This window comes from Silene latifolia, chromosome 10, assembly GCF_048544455.1.
Source record: "Silene latifolia isolate original U9 population chromosome 10, ASM4854445v1, whole genome shotgun sequence".
NCBI classification, from domain to species: Eukaryota; Viridiplantae; Streptophyta; class Magnoliopsida; order Caryophyllales; family Caryophyllaceae; genus Silene; species Silene latifolia.
Window position 1 is genome coordinate 105,406,481 of NC_133535.1, and position 20,238 is coordinate 105,426,718.

At 46.2% G+C, this 20,238-nt stretch overlaps 1 protein-coding gene and 1 non-coding gene across 2 annotated transcripts; one reads left to right on the top strand and one right to left on the bottom strand.

Moving 5' to 3' along the window:
• The first annotated feature begins 481 nt into the window (after nt 1-481).
• Nucleotides 482-4,386, top strand: LOC141605789 (subtilisin-like protease SBT1.8). Its single transcript, XM_074424685.1, has 2 exons — nt 482-2,203; nt 3,369-4,386. The coding sequence occupies exons 1-2, from the start codon at nt 586-588 to the stop codon at nt 4,037-4,039; spliced, it is 2,289 nt and encodes a 762-aa protein (XP_074280786.1). The 5' UTR covers nt 482-585; the 3' UTR covers nt 4,040-4,386.
• A 4,584-nt stretch (nt 4,387-8,970) lies between these two features.
• TRNAI-AAU (transfer RNA isoleucine (anticodon AAU)) lies at nt 8,971-9,044 on the bottom strand. Its single transcript has one exon. It is a non-coding gene; the product is annotated as a tRNA-Ile (tRNA).
• Nucleotides 9,045-20,238: the final 11,194 nt, after the last annotated feature.

The following is a 20,238-nucleotide window of genomic DNA, read 5'->3' on the forward strand; positions in this document are numbered from 1 at the left end:
GGGTTAGTCCGTACTGATGGCTAGCTCTACTCTTGGGACTTGGGAGTAGGATATAATTCGCCCAAATCCCATACTTCAAATTCAAACTCTATAAAGTATAAAATCCCTCCGACAAAATCTGCAACTACTAAGAGCACCCACAATAGAGAGGATTGAACATCTCTTAGTTCTCTCTCTTCTAAAAGGACATCCTCTTTATTGTGAGGCATATGTTATATGTCCTTTTAGCAAGAGGTAGATGGTTGCTTCCTCTACTTTTAGAGGAAAATAAACCATTATTTGCTATGTGTCTAATAATTTAATTATTTAGTAAATATGAGATTATTTAAAGTAAAATTGTTAATTAAAGAGGATCCTCTCTATTGTGGTACAAAAATTAAAAGAGATGGAGGAAGAGGATGATATAATGAAAAATAAGGTAAATGAAAAAGAAATTGAGGTGTCATAAAAATAGAGAGTGAATGAAAAATAAGAAGATGGTAACCTCCTCTCGGTGCTCTCTAATCCTTCTCCTCCTATCTCTCACTCCTCTCTTCACACTTATTTCAGTTTTTTTAAAAAGAAAAAAGAAACTTGAACGCAACAATGGCGACCAAGATCTACTCCTACTTCTCTTTCCTCCTCATCTTCCTTCTCCATATCCACTCATCCATATCCTCACCACTCAAAACCTACATCATTCACATGAACCCTCACTCCAAACCACCTTCATTCTTCACTCACCACGACTACTACTCCTCCACTCTCCTCTCCCTATCCTCCTCCTCCTCCTCCCAAACTCACTCTCCCTCCATCCTCTACACCTACTCCTCCTCCTACCCTGGCTTCGCTGCGTCCCTCACTCCGGAACAAGCGGATGAACTCCGATCCTCTTCAGGAGACGTAGTTGGGGTGTACGATGACATGGTATACCAACTTCACACTACTCGCACCCCCCAATTTCTCGGGTTAGACGTCCCCGGCGAGGGACTCTCTGCCGGCGACCACATTGATGGTTCCGATGTCATCGTGGGTGTCTTCGACACCGGGATATCCCCGGAGTCCGATAGCTTCTCCGACGTCGGCATGCCACCTGTACCCCGCCGTTGGAAGGGTAAATGTGACTCTGGAATTAAATGCAATAAAAAACTCATCGGCGCCGCCACATTCTCCCACGGCTTCACCGCGGCGGAGGGGAACGCCGCCGATGATTTTACCCCGCGTGATGTAGACGGCCACGGGACCCATACCGCCAGTACCGCCGCGGGGGCGCACGTAACAAACGCCAGTTTACTCGGGTACGCGTCCGGTACGGCGCGGGGGATGGCACCGCGCGCTCGTATTGCCGCGTATAAGGTCTGTTTTAAAACGGGTTGTTTCGGGTCGGATATACTGGCGGGTATTGATCAGGCAATCCGAGACGGAGTTGATGTCCTTTCTCTTTCACTCGGTGGTGGTTCCGCTCCCTATTTTACTGACACTATCGCTATTGGCGCGTTTACTGCGGTGGAGAAGGGTATTTTCGTCTCTTGCTCCGCGGGTAACAGCGGGCCCACTAAAGCCTCGCTGGCAAACACTGCCCCCTGGATTATGACCGTTGGGGCAGGTACACTTGACCGAGACTTCCCCGCTTTTGCTGTTACTGGTAACGGTCACAAGTTCACTGGGGTCTCACTCTACAGTGGCCCCGGAATGCGGGGAAAACACGAACCCACGGGGTTAGTTTACGGGACGAAAGGAAACGGGTCGAGTAACTTATGTTTACCCGGGTCGTTGGACCCGGCTAGGGTGAGAGGGAAGGTGGTGGTATGCGATAGAGGGGTGAATGCAAGGGTGGAGAAGGGGGAGGTGGTCAAGGAGGCGGGTGGGGTCGGGATGATACTGGCCAACACAGCGGAGAGTGGGGAGGAGTTGGTTGCGGATGCGCATTTGATTCCTGCAGTGGCGGTTGGGATGAAAGCCGGGAATGTGATAAGGGAGTATGCTAGAAATACTGGGAAGAGGGCTACTGCGGTTTTGAGTTTTGGTGGGACGGTGTTAAATGTCAGACCGTCACCTGTGGTGGCGGCCTTTAGTTCCCGTGGGCCTAATTTATTGACGCCGCAGATAATGAAACCGGATGTGATTGGGCCAGGGGTTAATATATTGGCTGCTTGGTCTCAGGAAGATGGCCCAACTGGGTTGGAGAAGGATACAAGGAAGACTAAGTTCAACATTCTGTCAGGTAATTTCTTTGGATTAGTTTGCTGTTAATTTGGTTTTGTTACGGTTTTAAGATATTTTTCTTGTTTGGGATTGTCTGGTAGTTTAGTTAGCAATGAATTCTTTGTGTTGTTTCTTTGTCAAATTTATTTCTATACTTGTTTGGGGTTGTTTCCGGGGCAAAATCTTTTAGGAGCGCGATGTGGAAATGGTAATGCAAGAACGTAATAAACTAGAAAAAGTAAAGTGTCGAAGTAACATAGTTTTGAGGTCATTTCCATATATTTGTTCAAATTTAGTTTGCCATGTAATACCACCTATGGGAAACTGCCTGACTTGTCCGCAGGGTATGTGTAACACAAAAAGAAACCGAGAAGTTTGCTCGAGCTATGATACCAGATTTTGGCTAGTTGGTAAAGGCATTAAGGATTTTGCTTTGCATTAAAACTGTTCCATATGGGCTCCTTTTACACCAAAAGAACATCATTTGTTATGTACAGTGCACTAAGAAGGAAATAAATCAAACTTTCCATGTCATATCGCGGAGATGTCCTTAATGGTATCCCACAACCCCTAAAAGTGATGCAGAATGACGAGGTTAAGAAGGAGCATAATATTTGGCTTTAGGTGAAAAGGGTTATTCATCCTTCAATGCATAGCTTATCTTATGCTACGATTGCTACCTTTACTTGCTTTTATGGACTTGCTTAGTCGATGGCATTTTCAAGTTTTAATGATGTCAATTATAGATTGCTAACTGTCATCATCCTGAAAATTTTGGCAACTGAAACTGAACTAGATATGGAAGTTGCCGAGAGTGAAGAGTCGGTGATGGAAACTGAAATATACATTTCTGAAAGGGATGTTAGACAGGAACCTAGAAGTTCTTTAGCTTTATACTCATTAACAGCTTGATTAACGGGTAGCTCCAAGTTACACTTTATACTGCTTATGTTAGAAGATGTGCAGAAATGTCGTATTTACATATTATGATTAGTGTATTTGTTTTAAGGATTTGTTCAATTTTTACCAATTTTTGTTCCCTCAAATTCGATACTTTCTGTAAATGTCGTATGGCGCATTATTAAATCTCTCTCTAAAACAAATACATCTGCTCGAATTCGATAGTTAGAGTAGACTGTAAAACGGAGTAATTGATAAGCTTGGTTTTGGGATATTATTTACAGGAACATCTATGTCTTGCCCTCACATTAGTGGATTGGCAGCGTTGCTCAAAGCAGCCCATCCAGAATGGAGCCCAAGTGCAATCAAATCTGCCCTTATGACCACTGCATACAATCACGATAACATGCAGGCCCCACTTCGAGATGCTACAGACGGATCTTTATCCAACCCGTGGGCTCATGGAGCGGGACATGTCAACCCTCACAAGGCCATGTCACCAGGACTAGTGTATGACCTCTCCACCAATGACTACATTGCCTTCCTATGCTCTTTACAGTACAACCCTCTACACCTCCAGACCGTCACTAAAATGCGAAATATCACTTGCAAACATAAACTCTCGGACCCTGGCCAGCTAAACTACCCATCATTCTCAGTTCTGTTTGGTAAGACCCGCGTTGTGAGGTACACCCGGGAACTGACTAATGTTGGATCTCCGAGAACTCTATATCAAGCTCGTGCGAATGCACCCCCTAATGTCGGTGTCAAGGTGAGGCCTAGTAAGCTCTATTTCAGGAATGTGGGCGAGAAAAAGAAATACACTGTCACCTTTGCCGAGAAGAAGGGAACCAATCCTCCTGCGTCTAAAAGTGCTTTTGGGTCTGTTTTGTGGTTTAGTAAGAAGAACCAAGTCAGAAGTCCGGTTTCATTCATGTGGAATGAAATTTTGTGAACTTTTCTTCTTTAAGGCGGGTTTCAACCGTTTTCTTCCATCAGAAGTTCAGAACTGAAGATCTTCGAAGTTGAGCTGTTCAAGCACAGTTAACGTCGTGGTAGTTGTATTTGAGTGAAATTTGTATGTTGTGATGTTAGAATTGTTAGTAGTAGTTTTTTCAAACAAAAGTCGGCCGTTCAATTCATGATGCAGGGCAGATTTCTAGTGTCGGTTTGTGTAGAAGTTTCTCTTGCTGATTCCGTTTGATGGGTAATCTGAGCGGAGGACCTATAATCCCATTTGATAGGTGTACCAAATCACTGAAAATTTCTATAGTTTCTATATTCACTGCTAAGTTTCTGTAATCCTTTAATGCTGGTTTTTCAATTCATCAATTCCCAAAAAAAAAATTTATGAACAATGTTGTTAAAATGTTGGATATGACAAAAGGATGAGTTGGATTCGGATGACTCGCTGTTCTGACAAAAGTACTTGTTTGATCAGATTCTGTAAAACTTGTTATGGGAAAGATTTCTTATTATTCAATGAATCAATATACAACATACGTCCTATATATACATTACATTGGCTTGCTCATCAAGGTAAATCTATCATATTAGGAAAACTAATATTAGGAATATACAAACTAAGGTATTATATTATTTACTAAATATTACCATATCGTCACACTCCCCCTCAAGTTGGAAGTACTCCGTTCCAAACGCCCAACTTGTTAACGATATGATCGAAGTGTTGTTTTCCTAATCCCTTTGTAAAGATATCAGCTAGCTGCTCACCCGTCCGGACCCAACATGCTTGAATCGTCCCATCCATCATTCGTTGCCGGACAAAATGACAGTCCACTTCGATGTGTTTCGTTCTTTCATGAAATACCGAATTTTTCGCTATTTTCATTGCGGCCTCATTATCACAATACACCATCACCGGTTAAGTGTATTCCACACCCAATGAATGAAGAAACGACTTCAGCCATATAATTTCACATGTCAAATTTGTCATTGCTCTATATTCCGCCTCTGCCGTAGATAATGAAACCGTCACTTGCTTTCGCGTCTTCCATGAGATAGGTGATCCACCTAAGCTAACAAAGTACCCTGTTCTCGACCTTCTCGTTAACGCACAACGAGCATAATCCGAGTCTGCATATCCAATCATCTCTAATTTCCGTCCTCTTGCCAATACAATTCCTTGATTCACCGTTCCCTTGACATATCTCACAACCCTCAAAGCCGCTTCCCAATGCTCTTTTCTCGGCTCTTGTAGAAACTGTGACAATACATGGACAGAATACACAAGCTCAGGCCTTGTAATAGTCAAGTATACCAATTTCCCAACAAGTCTCCTATACTTAGTGCAATCTCGCAAAACATATCCTTTGGCCAAGTCAAGACCGTGCTGCTGCTCCATCGGAAATCCTACTGGTTTCGCTCCTTCTAGTCCGGCTTCTTGAATAATTTCCCGAGCATATTTTTGTTGACTCAAGAACAATCCCTTCTTTCCATGAGCAACCTCTATACCAAGAAAATACTTCAGTTTTCCTAGGTCTTTTATCCCAAATTTCTTGTCTAAGAATAATTTGAACTTAGTGCAAGCTTCTTGCGAATCTCCGACTAAAATCATGTCATCCACATACACCAACACAGCTAGATACGCTCCCCCTTTGTTGTATGTGAATAAAGAGTAATCGGCCAATGACTGTTCAAAACCATATTGCTTTAATTCCTCTGCGAGTTTAGTAAACCACATTCTTGATGCTTGTTTGAGACCGTAAATGGATTTCAACAATCGACATACTTTACTGCCACTACTTACCTCAACTCCCGGTGGCAATTTCATGTATACTTCCTCATGTAAATCTCCGTGTAAAAAGGCATTATTTACATCCAATTGCGAAATCAACCAATTTTTATGAAGCGCAACAGTGAGTAAACAACGTACACTTACCATCTTTGCGACCGGGGCAAACGTTTCATGAAAGTCAATCCCCTCAACTTGGGTAAAGCCTTGTGCCACCAAGCGAGCCTTATATCGCTCAATACTCCCATCCGCCTTGTGCTTAATCTTATAGACCCACTTACACACGATGGGTCGTTTTCCAGGTGGTAATGGCACAATATCCCACGTTTTATTCGCTTCCAGTGCACGAATTTCTTGGCGCATTGCTTCCCTCCATTTCGGATCTTTTGACGCTTCTCCATAATGTTGTGGCTCTCGGACTGCTGCAATGTTAGCCAAGAATTGTTTGTGCACAACAGAGTAAGCATTACAAGCAACACTATCTAATAATGGGTAACGCGTACCTTTCTTAGAAGAGTCCGATTGTTGTGGATTGGTGCCGCCAGTGTTTACTATCGCTGAAGTGCAGTGATAATCCTTCTTCCAAACCGGCTCAAACCTTTCTCGGGCTCCCCTTCCCATCTGAACTTCATCCTGTGGTGATTTTGGCCCTGTCTCGGGTGCCTCGTCCTCCCTGTCTCCTCCCTCTCGGCTTCCCGTGTTTAATGGCTGATCAATCACCCTCTCATTTTCTTCCTGCTGATGACTCATTTCAACACTTTCTTCATCGATAAATGATGACTGGTGAGTAGTATTCCAGCCGTCATTTTCACTCAATTGCCTAGAAACTCCCTCTTCCTCTCGAAAAGGATATATATGCTCAATGAATTTAACATCCCTTGATGTGAAACACTCACGCTTCTCTAAGTCGTATACACGCCAACCTTTCTTGCTAGCGGGATATCCAAGAAAAGCACATCGTCTCCCCCATTCTCCAAACTTGTCTTTAGTCCGACCCATATTATATGCATAACACAAGCAACCGAACACTTTCAGGTGTCCCAAACGTGGAGCCTGTTTATGCAAAAATTCATAGGGTGTTTTTCCATTTAAAAGTGGAGTGGGTGTTCTATTGATAAGGTAAACCGCAGCTAACACACAATCGCCCCAAAAATTCAACGGTAATCCCGACTCAAAACGTAGGGCCCGAGCCTTCTCCTCGACCATACCCTCTGCCGCGCATATTTCTTCCTCGTCCTCTTCCTCTCGCAGCAATGTGAGGTGGGAGTCCGTGTTTGCGCCAACAATCGTCCTCCTCGTGTCCCCACTTGCCACAGTAAGTGCATCCATCTTCTTCTTCTTCATCACCTTCGTGTATCTTCTGCTTTCCTTCTCGACGATTGGGTCGTCCTCTCCGGGAAGCATATGCACTGGTTTCTTCCCCTTTTTCTTCCTTTGAGCGCACAACTGCTTAGTGCCTTTCTTCTCTCAACACTATTCCATAAATACGACTCAAGCTTGGCATCGGTTCCTCCATTAGCAAGTTGGTGCGTAGACCATCATACATATTGTCATCTAGACCCATCAGAAATTGATGAATCTTCTCTTCCTCTTTTTCCTTTAGAATTTATTTAATTGCACCACAAGTGCAATGAGGTACACGGCTGTAGCTAGCCAATTCATCCCAAACGGCTTTCAGTTTGGTGTAATATTCAACAACGCTCTTCTTCCCCTGCTTTAATTCATTCAATTCTGATTTTAGTTGATGGACTCTTGGCGCGTTTCCCGCAGCATACCTATCTTTTAACTCGTTCCAAATCTCTGCTACTGTACCCGAGAAGGCGATGCTACTTGTAGCGTTGGGTCAATCACGTTTCTCAACCACATCTTGACTGTGGCCGTGCATTGACCCCAGGCTACATGCTCAAGCGTCTCCTCCGCTCCTTCGGGCACAACTGGTTCTTCTATTTTTCCTTCAAGAAAAGCCAGCTTGTTCTTTGCCTCAAAACCCATTCGAACTGCATCGGCCCAATTGTCGTAATCTTCTCCCTTGAAAACGACCTGCGTGACCATGATGCTAGTCCCATCTGAGGGGTGAGGGAACAATGGTGATGTCTGTGGGATTGCCATCGTTTTCTTCTTGTTATCGTCACCAGTTTTCGTGCCGTCGGTTTTAGTCATTGTCTTTGTTAAAACCTAGGTCTCTGGTACCATGTAAAACTTGTTATGGGAAAGATTTCTTATTATTCAATGAATCAATATACAACATACGTCCTATATATACATTACATTGGCTTGCTCATCAAGGTAAATCTATCATATTAGGAAAACTAATATTAGGAATATACAAACTAAGGTATTATATTATTTACTAAATATTACCATATCGTCACAGATTCGGATGAGTTGCTGTTCTGACAAAATAGCAGTGAGCTTGAACGAATTGGATAAAAGGGTCAGTATCGAACCACTGTAATTTATTGAGAGACAGCACAATCCAATTTCATCAGATAATGTTCAGAAGTTTTTTGTTAGACCACACTACAATAAGCTACGGTTAGATGTTTTAAGTTTCAGGGGTTCAGGGTGCGGCGGTGCCCCATTAATATTATAAGTTCAAAACAAGGTTCAGGTTTCATAGTTGTCAAGTTTACAAATTACAATGATCCACATATCCGGGTTACAACTTCTTACCAAAAGACTGTCCTACTCGGTTTTTTGCTTGTCGAAAGTATAGAGGAACGAATGACTAACCATTTTATTCATGCAGCCTTTGTCTTATTTTCTTTCGGTTTCCTTTTCTCCTATTTGTATGTGTTGATTAATACGGAATACGGAGTACATGTTTATTATTGGTGATAAAGCAAAAGGGCAGGACTGGCAGTGCAGATCTTGACGTTAAAATCGTTCAATAATTTTAATAGAGAAGCATAAAGCACAAGCTGAGAGAGTGGCAGCTAAGGTTCATAACTTGAATTTACCACGACGAAATCCAATCTATATATGTATGTGCAAGGAGTCGACCTCGAAAATGTCGTACGTTGGAATGAATTAGAAGAGGATGATGTGCACTGGCAAGGCCATTGTACAGGAAAGAGGTAATTATGGCATTTTTCTTCTGGAAAAGTTAAAAAATAATAAATAAAAATTCATGGCCTATGCAGGTCTCGAACCTGCGACCTTCGCGTTATTAGCACGACGCTCTAACTAACTGAGCTAATAGGCCGTTGTTGATAGCCTAGAATATATGAACTGACATTCTTGATACTTAATCGAATAGAACGTTTCTTCAACATCTTATATATATATATATATATATATATATATATATATATATATATATATATATATATATATATATATAAAACTGGGTTGAAACGCTGTGGATGCGCCACGTGTCCTATACAGCATTAATGACAAGAATTAATTACAGCTAATCATTTAATATGAGCATAATAAATGCTGTATAAATCTCAGCAAAATAATAATTATAGTTTAATAAATTTATTATAAAATTACATAAAAAAAATTAGAGTAATTTGACTCTAAATTTAGTAAAAAAATTTTTTGATAAAATATCTAAAATGTAAATAATTACGTTCATTGCGAAAAATGCTTTCAATTGAGTATAATTTTGATTATATATATTGAAATATTTTGATATTTTACATTTACGTAAAAAAATATTTTGAGAAAATTATAAAATTTAGACCATTAAATCCGGTAAGAAAAATATATTTGGAAGAGTCATTGTATTTATTAAAAATAGAACTTAAAGAAAACTACTACTAAGAGATAAGTTTTTATAGTGTGAGAATAAAAAAAATTATATTGCGAGAAATTGAATACATGTAAAATTTTGATAGGTTTAAATAGTGTGATAAGGAGTATGTATGTACACAGTAACGCATTGATCGCGAGTACATTTAAATAATCAAAAAAAAAGTAATGATTATTAAGTAATATAGTATTATAAACGCCATGAAAAAGTAGAAAACACGTTACATTTTTCTTTAATATCTTCAATTAAATATGTATGCGTCAAGTATAAAATATTGGTTACGATTAACTAAATATTACTTTTAGTTAAATATTTTATATGCTTTTAAATACTTTGAAGTTAAACCTCAAAAAAAAAATATTTGAGAAAGTTCAACCTATTTTATTTACAGGTAATTTATTAAACATCATTGTATAAAATTAATATAATTGATAGTTGTTTGTAAAGCAAAAGGTGTAAATTTCTTATAGATGTGTTTGACACATAGCACTTGCAGCACACAATCAAAAGAATTGAATAAGTTGAGTTTGGACGCTATATGTTTGATATATAAATATCTCACGTTATACATAAAAAAAAATCACATAAAATTATATTCACATCATTTTGAACAAATATTAACTGGTTCGAGACATAATGTACCGTTAAATAATATAATGTGAGAACTCAATGTTCATCGTTGCGTTATTCAAGTCTAATTAGGTTCACTAATAAATGGCAATTTTTGTAAAATGAAAAAAATAGACAAGGACAATATGGTAATTTCACAACTAAAAAACTTACTAAAAATGGTGTTCCGGGTGTAATTCCGGAGCAGGATTTGTTACCACGTAAGCTTGTAGAATGATGACTCTGCTTGACTCTTCCTTTCGGCCTCTCCTGAAACAATGAACAAACTGAGGGCTCGGCTTGGTACCGAGCGAACTCACTCCGACGCTCAAGTCAGTAAACTTAAAAGGGATTAAGTTGTGTGTTACTTGGCACCAAGTATATTGTAGAGAGATAAGGGAGTTTATACCAGATTAGTGTGTTTAATTGATTATTTTCGGATCCTTTCCTCAATGAGGGTTGAGGAGTATTTATAGACTTTCACCTTTTGTCACGTAGTGGCCAAGTGGCTAGCAGGTGGAAAGACTGTTCTACCCTCGGCCGAGGGACCCCTGGCAGGCCGACGGGCCCTGTTGACTCCATGCCGAGGGGTCTTGGATGTGAGTACGCGGATGTGTCTCCCGGCTGGCTAGTTGCCCAGCCGAGACCCAAGTGACAGGCCGACAGGCTGCGTCGGTTAGGCTGTCTAAGACGTTGACTTGCTGTGGATATCTTTGACCTTGCTCAATATGTTGACTCGGTCGTGGTGCGAGAATATGCCCCATCAATTTGCCCCCAGCGTAGTCTATGCCGTGGTATGGACCTTCGATGAGTGTTGAGCGTATTCTGCGTAAGTAAAAATTTCTTCCCCGGCTTCTTCTTCCTCGGCTTGGTTCTGCTCAGGCCGTACCGTATCCCCCCTCCACATGGATGTGTAAAGGGGCATCAAATGTGGAAAAGAAAATGGCGATGGCCGAGACCGAGGTTGTGAGTGCCGTGTGCTTTTGATTGCCCCACCCGTCTTTGCCAAGCTCGGTTGAACAATGGGGCCGTTTGGCAAGTAGATACCAAGGATCGTGTTGAAGAAGATACGTCGATTGGCATTCTGTCAAGGAGCGTGTTGAAGAAGTTTTGTAACTGTTTGTCGATTGACATTCCATGGCTGCATGCTTGACACGTGGCTCGGCGTTGATTGGTTGACGCTTCATGGGCTTTGCCCTGATTGGTCCATTTTATGGGCTTTGCTCTATAAATAGAGTAGTTAGCCCCTGATTTTGGCCGCCAAAAATTCACTTTCTCGAAAAAATTTCTTCTCTCTAGCCTTCTTTGACGAAACTTCTCTCTAGTCTTCAAAGCGCTACTCGGCGTAACACTTTTCCAAGGTAAACAAACAAATTTTTCAACTTTTATTTGTTAAGTATTTGTTGTCATGTCTTCTGCTGATGCTGGACCTAGTTCTTCTGCGCCGGGGGGCTCCCCGTCGCGTCCTGATGAAGAGGAGGCACTGGTTGTCACCCCGTTAACCGTTGGGGGTCCCAAGCCGCTTTCTCCTGAGATTGATCCAAAATATTTGGAAGATTTCGAGGATGATGGTGATGATGTTGATGATGATGGTGATGATGAGGAAAGGGCTCATTCTGATGAGGAGAGGCCGCATCTCTTGGATCACGGCGACGCCTGTAAGATCGGTTCTGATCGTGCTTGGACAAACAAGTTCGCCAGTTGTTCTGGTTCTGAACTTTTTGAACATCATTTCTCCTTCGGCAGGGAGTATAAGATTGTTATTCCTAAAGAGGGTCAGGCCGTCTGTTGCCCTCCCTCGGGTTGTATCGGCGTATACATCAGACACCTGGAGTATGGGCTCCGGTTTCCTCTGAATGAGTACGTTGTTGCCATTATTAAAGCCATGAACGTCGCCGTGGCCCAACTGCATCCGTTGGCCATCAGGACGATTGTTGGTTTTGTATGGTTGTGTCTTTTCAAAGGGGAGGTCCCAACGGTTAACCTCTTTCGCGGCTTCACCACCTTCGACGAAATGTCGTGGGTGGCACGGGTGGTATAGCATACTGTTCGAGCCGGGTTATATCACCGTCTCTAAGCTTACTTCTTGCAAGGACTGGAAGGGGCGGTGGGTATACGTCGAGGTTCCGAAGGATTATCCATCGCCCGGTCCTTCCAAAGACCGTGTCAATTTGCGGTGTGAGAGTCGAGGGGAGCGTGAGAAATATGTCTCCCGGAATAAGCTTAAGATGGACGCCTTGAAGGTCTATCTCAATGAGGACGAAAGGCGGGCAATGAAGTTGTTTGAGGCCGAGAAGGATGGGACGCCGAAGGGATGGATGCCCCGACGCAGATCATTCTTCGGATGAGCCGCTCGCCACGTCGGCCTCATACCGGCCCTCGAACACGGTGAGTGGGGTCGGTGTGAGGCCCATCTCTCTTTTTTAATGTTTCTTTTTTTGAACTTTGATTTATTTCTTTTACTTAACTCTTGCTCCGTTTCCTTTGCACCGCTTTGGCCCGAAATCGTCGTGACGTCCTCGAGAGGTTGGGACTTGACAAGAACAGGAGAGTTGTTGAGTTGCATCCTAAGGCCGCGACACGTGATCGCAGACCGCCCCAAACGAACTCATGGAGCAGCGAGTTGAAGGTTTTGGATGCGGGGCGGCTCGAGGAAGATTGCCGGTAACGTGCCGCGCCGAAAGCCAAGAGCAACGTCTACGGCGGCGACGGCGTCAACTTCTTCTTCAACCTTTAATCCCTGCGCAGTCAAAAGGAGAAGGTGGTGGTCGTTGTTGATGTCGAACAGGAGGTCACCGTTGCGGAGGAATCTCCTCTTTTACGTAAGAGAAAAGAGACGATGCGTCTGCTTCTGCCGCTACCGAGGAGGCTAGGTAAAGAAATGGGTCCTCCAACCAAGAAGGCCAAGCCTGGTACAGATCTAACCTGTGGCTCAGATTTAGCTGGTTCATTAGGCGTTCTTGATGACAGGCTCTCTGGCATGTCAATGAATGTTGACATGGATGCTTTGTCCGAATTTTTTGTAGATCAACCGCCATCGGCTGCCGGTCCCACTGAACGGCAATTGGGGAAGCGGCCAGTGCAGACGGGCAATCAGAATATCACCGTCGACTCCTCGTCCCTGAAGATTTCCGCCGCTCAGATTGTGACGGAGGGCACAAGATTGTGCAGGAAGCTGGCGAAGTGGAATGAAATAGCCGGTGCTCACATTATGGAGCAAGAGAAGCTCATGGCTGAGGCGGCTCCTGCGCTTGAACGGCTTAGGCTTGAGCTTGATGCTTCTAAGCAAGAGGCCGAGAAGGCGAAGAAGGACTTCCAGGCCGCCGAAAATGATTTCCTCGCTGAGCGAAAGCTCAGGGAGGATGCTGAGAAGGCGGTCCTAGCCGAGAGGGCCAAGGTTGAGGCTGCGGAGGCTGACGCCGCTAAGCTGCGGGAGGAGCGGGACAAGCTTCAGCCTGCTTTCGACTTTGCTGTTAAGAAGAGGGAAGAATGGAAGTCTCTGTATATGGCTCAGTCGAAGGCGCATCGGAACACGAGGGCCATCCTCGACCAGAGGGAGAAGGACATTGAGACGCTCCAAACTGACGTCATCCCTAACATGTGCGCCCAATACGGGACCAGGCCGAAGAAGCTACCAGGGAAGTAATCGAGAGCTCTTTCCCGACGGCTCCTTCCCGTGGCAAAAATTTGACCACCGCTTGATGATAAGGCGGCGCTGAGGCAAAGGTCATGAGGAGGCAGAGGCTAAGAAGGCCGTTGAGGAGGTGCGAGAAGGCGGCCCATGCTTTGAAAAGGTGAAGGCGGCCGGGAGGAAGCCGAGAGGGCAAAGGCACTGAAGCCGCCAAGTCGGCTTCGAGTTGCCCATCGATGGTGATGCCGCATCGCTGCCGATGGCGAGCGTAAACAGCATAGGGAGACGGGCGGTCGTCACCGGATTCACCCGGCCCTTCGACGATTTCACTGTTCGGGGCCAACTATTGAGCCTTTCCTCCCCGCCATCTTTTTGGCGCTTTCAATTCTCATGTCTGTAACCTTTTCTTTGTACCTTTCCTTTTTTTGTTGAACTTTGGTAGGTAGTGTTTAGGCTATCCTTATGGGGACGGCCGTCGACTTCTTTCTTGTATTACCTGTGAACATTTTTAATAAGAGTTTGTTTATTTTGCCTCTGGCTTGGCCGAGGTCTTTATCTCATTTTCGTCTGAGTTGTCTCCTTGCGTTTTTAACATATTGAGTGCTTTTTGTTTTTACCTTCGGCCTGGCCGAGGCGGTTAGGATGCACATCTCAATTGTACTTAAACGTCTTTAAACATGTTGGCGTGTCGGTCGCTTCCTCCTTCACTCTCGGCCCTAGCCGAGGCGTCAGATTTGCGCTTCCCAACCGCCATTGTGAACATGTTAGCGTATCGGTCGTTGTGTCCCCGTTACTCTCGGTCTGGCCGAGGCAATCAGGGTTACGGCGCGACAGCGTTCGTATCTGTAGACGTGTTGATCGCTTCCTCTTTCACTCTCGGCTTTGTGAGGCCGAGCGTCCGATTTGCGTTTCTCAACCGTACTTATACGTTCCTAAGCATGTTGGTCGTTGTGGCGAGTAACAACTGCTGTGGGCAAGTCGCGTTTCCCTCGTCACTCCCGGCTTTGGCCGAGGCAACCGAGTTTACCTTTTGACTGCTTTCCGTATCTATAGACATATTGATCGCTTCCTCTGCCACCCCCGGATTGGCCGGGCGATCGATTTGCGTCTCAACAGTGCTTATACGCTTTTGTACTTCGGGAGTGACTGCCTGGCTTTGGCCGCGGCGTCTACTTTGGTAGGATTATGGAGGGGGATTCTTCATTTTGATGGAAAACTTGGAACACTTTTCATTAGATATAATCATGCGTTGGGGTGCCCACAACGGTCTCGGACACCTCCGCCGCTATGCGAAGTATTTTCTAAGGTTGTCGGTGTTCCAGTGGCTCATTAGAGGCACACCCTCCATGTCTGTCAGCCGGTATGTACCCGGCCTCATTTCTTCAACCACTTTGTAGGGTCCTTCCCAGTTGGCCGTCATTTTGCCATGGATGTTTCCTTTATTGGTGGCGGCCGACTTTCTTAGGACTAGATCTCCTACTCTTAAGTCCCTTTTGTGGACCCTTCGGTTGTAGGCTCTTCTCATTCTGTTTTGGTAAACGGCTAAGTTGAGCCGTGCCGTGTCTCGACTTTCTTCGACCAGGTCTAGGGAGGCTTTCAGGCCTTCCTCATTTTTGACTGGGTTAAAGGTTTGCGTTCTGAATGTCGGCATCGATGCTTCAATTGGTAGGACGGCTTCAGACCCATAGACAAGGTGGAATGGACTGTATCCCGTTGCTTCTTTCTCCGTGGTTCTAAGGGACCACAGACGACCGGTAGTTCATCACCCCACCTTCCCTTTAGATCTTCAACCTTCTTTTTCAGCCCGTTTAGGATTGTTTTATTAGCGCCTCCGCCGCCCGTTGCTCGAGGGTGGCGAGACGGAGGAGTATGCAAACTTGATACCGAGTTCTTCTAGCCGCTTCATCACCGTGTCACTCCAAAACTCTCGGCCGTGGTCAAATACCATGACTTGGGGTAACCCAAAACGAGTTATGACGTTCTTCCAAATCACCTTTCTTACGGCCGCCGTGGTTTTGGCAGGTACTGCGACAACTTCGACCCATTTGGTGAAGTAATCAACGGCGACGATCAGGTACTTCCTTCCTCCAGAGGCCGTCGGAAATGGCCCTAATAAATCCATCCCCCACTGTGCAAATGGTAGGGGCTAAGTATCTTGCCGCAAGTCTCGGGAAGGTGCATGTATCACCGGAGCATGCATCTGACAATTCTTGCACTTCTTGGTCTTAGTTCTGGAATCTTCAAGCATGGTAGGCCAGAAGTAGCCGGCTCGGAGAGCTTTGTGGGCTAGCGTTCTTGCCCCCATGTGATGTCCACAGATTCCTTCGTGAATCTCTGTCAGTATGAGTTCCGCGTCGGCTGGGCCGACACATTTCAAAAGTGGTCTTATCACAGACCTTCTGTATAGTTCTCCTTCGAACACCAAGTATCTTGCGGCGATCCTCTTTATCTTCTGAGAGAGACTGCGGTCCTCCGGCAACTCTTTTGTTAGTTTGTATTTCATTATCGGAGTCATCCACGTCGTCTCGGCTTCTATGTCGCCCACCATGCCGACGGTCTCAGTGATGCTTTTAGCATTCCTGATATCCTCCAGCACGGTTCGGTTGACATTCTTGATGGTTGAACTGCGCGGTTTGAGAGAGCGTCGGCTCGGTTGTTCTCGACACTGGGATGCATTGGATTTGGAAAGATTTCAATTTTGCAGTGTCAGCTTTTACTCTTTCCAGGTATCTTACCATCCCATCGTCTCGAGCCTCATACTCTCCTCTGATTTGGTTAGTCACCAATAGTGAGTCTGTCTTCAACACAATGTGTTCCGCCCCGGCAGCTCTAGCTAGCTCGACTCTAGTTATCACCGCCTCGTATTCGGATTCGTTGTTTGAGGCCGAGAAGGTAAACTTCAAGGCATACTCAAACTCGTCCCGTTTGGGCCGATGATAAGGATGCGGCTCTGAGTCGTTTGCCGTAGAGGACCCGTCGGTATATACTTCCCATACGCCGGGCTGCGATTCTTCTTGGTATGTGCACTCGGCCAGGAAGTCTGCAAGTGCCTGCCCCTTTATCGAGGGCCTCGGCCTGTATTGAATGTCGAAGCCGGATAGTTCTACTGCCCATTTGATGAGCCTGCCGGATTGTTCAAATTTTTCCAATGTTTTCTCCAATGGTTGGTCGGTTAAGACCGTCACAGGATGCGCGTCGAAGTAAGGTTTCAGTTTCCTTGCGGCAACGACGACAGCAAAGGCTGTTTTTTCAATCAGTGGGTAATTTCTCTCGGCGAGTAGCAGTGTATGGCTGACAAAGTAGATTGGGTGTTGCTGCTTGTCTTCTTCTCTGACGATTACGGCACTCACCGTGGCCGAGGTAACTGCTATGTATAGATATAGCGTCTCCCCCAGCATCGTGTAGCCTGCCGTTGCGTCAATTAAGCTATCTATTCGAGGCAAGGGATAGCAATCTTTAGGGCATGCTTTATTAAGATTTGTAAAATCAACACACATCCTCCACCCCCCTGATGACTTTTTCACCATTACAACATTTGCTAGCCACTCAGGGTAAGTACAAGGCATGATAAAGCCCGCCTCTAATAGTTTGTCTACCTCGGCCTTGATGGCCTCATCTTTCTCGGCCGAGGAGTTCCTCATCTTCTGCTTGACAGGGCGAGCGTTGGAGAGCACGTTCAGCTTGCGAACGATCACCTCTCGGCTCACGCCTGGCATCTCGGCGGCTGAGTACGCGAAGACGTCTTTGTTCTTCCTTAGCAGGTCTAGGAGATCGGCTCTGAATTTTGACTCCAGGCCGACACCGACAGTTACGGTGCGTCCTGGGTCAATTTCCACTTGCTCGGTCTCGGCTCCCTCGACCATGCCGACGTTGTTGGTGTTCATCGGATCACCCTCCTGTTGTAAGGATGGGCTCTTCCCCTTCTCTGATTTCTTCGCCACTTTGAGGGATTGCATGTTGCACCCTCTGGCAGATATTTGGACATTGACAATTTCGTCCCTCTCGTCTTTTAAGACGAGCTTTTGTGCCTCCCCCCGGTCCGAGACATACATCAATGTCAGGGCCCGGATGGACATTACAGCATCGGCCTCGCTCAGAGTAACCCGGCCTATCAGAACATTGTAGGCGGACGAACCATCAATGACCACGAACTCAGATAAAACGTTCTTGGCCGCATCCGCCTCGCCGAACATCACCGGCAACCTGATTGACCCCAGGGGCACCAGGTCGGCCCCAGAGAAGCTGTATAGTGGGTTGGTGCAGGGGCTCAGGTCCTCAATCTTCAGGCCGAGGTTGAGGAAGCATTCCCTGAACATGATGTTCGTGTAGGCGCCTGTATCAATTAGGCACCTCTTAACCAAGTGGTTGGATATGTCCAGGTGGACCACCAGCGGGTCGCTGTGCGGGGCTACGACTCCTTCGTAGTATTTCTTTCCGATGGTTATATCGGGGACGGTGGAAGCGGGGATCGCTGTGGTGGGCACAAAGTTGATGGCATGGTAAAGCTCATTCAGGTGCCGTTTGTGCCCATTAGCCGACCCTCCGTTCTCGTTTCCTCCGATAACCACCTGGATCACTCCCATCCTCTGGAATACTGATTTCCTGTTCGCCCCGCCGGAGCTCGTTTCGGGGCCCCGCCTACGTACTTGCCGAGGGCCCCCTTTCGGATCAGCTCCTCGATGGCGTTCTTCAGATGCCGACAGTCGTCGGTCTTATGGCCGGGCTGGCCGTGGTAATCGCAAAATTGGCTTGCGTCGCCCTCCGCCCTCGTCTTGGGGGGTCTTGCCCACTTCTGCCCTTCATTCTTGCTCAGGGCAAAGACCTCGGCCGGTGATTTGACCAGGGGGTGAGACCGTGGTACCGCTTCTGGGTGTATGGTCCCGAACTCCCCGCGCCCGCCGAGCTCTGCATTTCTGTTAGATCTTTCGGCCGTGACCTATTCGTGTCACGGCGACCTTCATCGATATTCTCCCGGCGGCTCCTCCTTTCTTGGTGCCCACTTCACCGTGGCCTACCCGAGTCTTGTGGTAATCCTCCACCTTTACGGCTTGGTCCGCCATCTTTCTCGGAGTCCGGGTTGAGGGCCTCGCACTTGATCGGCTCATTTTTGAGCTCGCCTTTCGGAGGCCTTTCATCGGTCGAAGGCCGCCGGTTCGGTGTTCGGCTCACGGATCTGCTGAGCTTTTGCGTCGAACCTCTTCACATAGCTTCGTAGAGACTCGTCCTCCCCCTGTCGGATAGTGAGGAGATCCGATGTCTCCACGGCCCTTCTCCTGTTGCAGGCGTACTGGGCTATGAAGTTATCCCTTAGGTCGGCGTAGCAGTATACCGAACCATTAGGCAGCCCCTTGTACCAACTCTGGGCCATCCCATGCAGGGTTGTTGGGACGACTCGGCACCATACCTCATCAGGCTGCTCCCATACCGACATGTAAGACTCGAAAGCCTCGGCGTGGTCGGTTGGGTCACTTTCCCCTTTGTATGATAGGGACGGCAGCTTCAGTTTGGTCGGCACGGAGACTTCGAGGACATAGGCACTGAGGGGCTGTCTGACCATGTGTCGAATGACACGCGGCGATCGGCTCCTCGCAATCCTTGTCCGGCTTCTCTCCTCGTGGCGGGAAGGGCTTCTCGTTGTCTGACTTTGGGTAGTCGGACTTCTTTCTTCATTTCTTCGGGGCGGGCCTCGTTGTTGCCGCGGCGACGCTGTCCTCCCGCGAGTGGGGGAAGGACTTTGGTCTGCCACTGGCAGCACGGGCCCCGCCGGCGTCCTAGTATGCATGGCTCCTTGTATTGCCCCGGACAAGTTGTTCGGGGTCACTTTATGGGCCCTGGTCACCTACGGGTGTGCTGCCGTCACCGTCGTTGCGGCGGGGGTGATCGGCGTATTACCCATCAGGTCCAGGAATAGCTTCAATTTGGCTGCATCGACCACATGTCCCATGACGGTGACTTGGCGGCGAGGCGCGGTGTTCCGGTAGTATTGGCATCCCGTACGCCGGTTGAATTACTCGGCGGTGGGGGACTCGCCAATCTCGAAATATGGACTGTGTCATCCTGATAGAATGCAGTTTCGTCGCTCACAATTACTTCTTGTTGCTTTGACATCTTCTTAGCTTGCTGGGTGGGTTTTGTGTTGTTTTTTTTTGTAAGGGATTTGACTAGCTTCTAGTATCCTTCCCCACAGACGGCGCCAATTGTTCCGGGTGTAATTCCGGAGCAGGATTTGTTACCACGTAAGCTTGTAGAATGATGACTCTGCTTGACTCTTCCTTTCGGCCTCTCCTGAAACAATGAACAAACTGAGGGCTCGGCTTGGTACCGAGCGAACTCACTCCGACGCTCAAGTCAGTAAACTTAAAAGGGATTAAGTTGTGTGTTACTTGGCACCAAGTATAT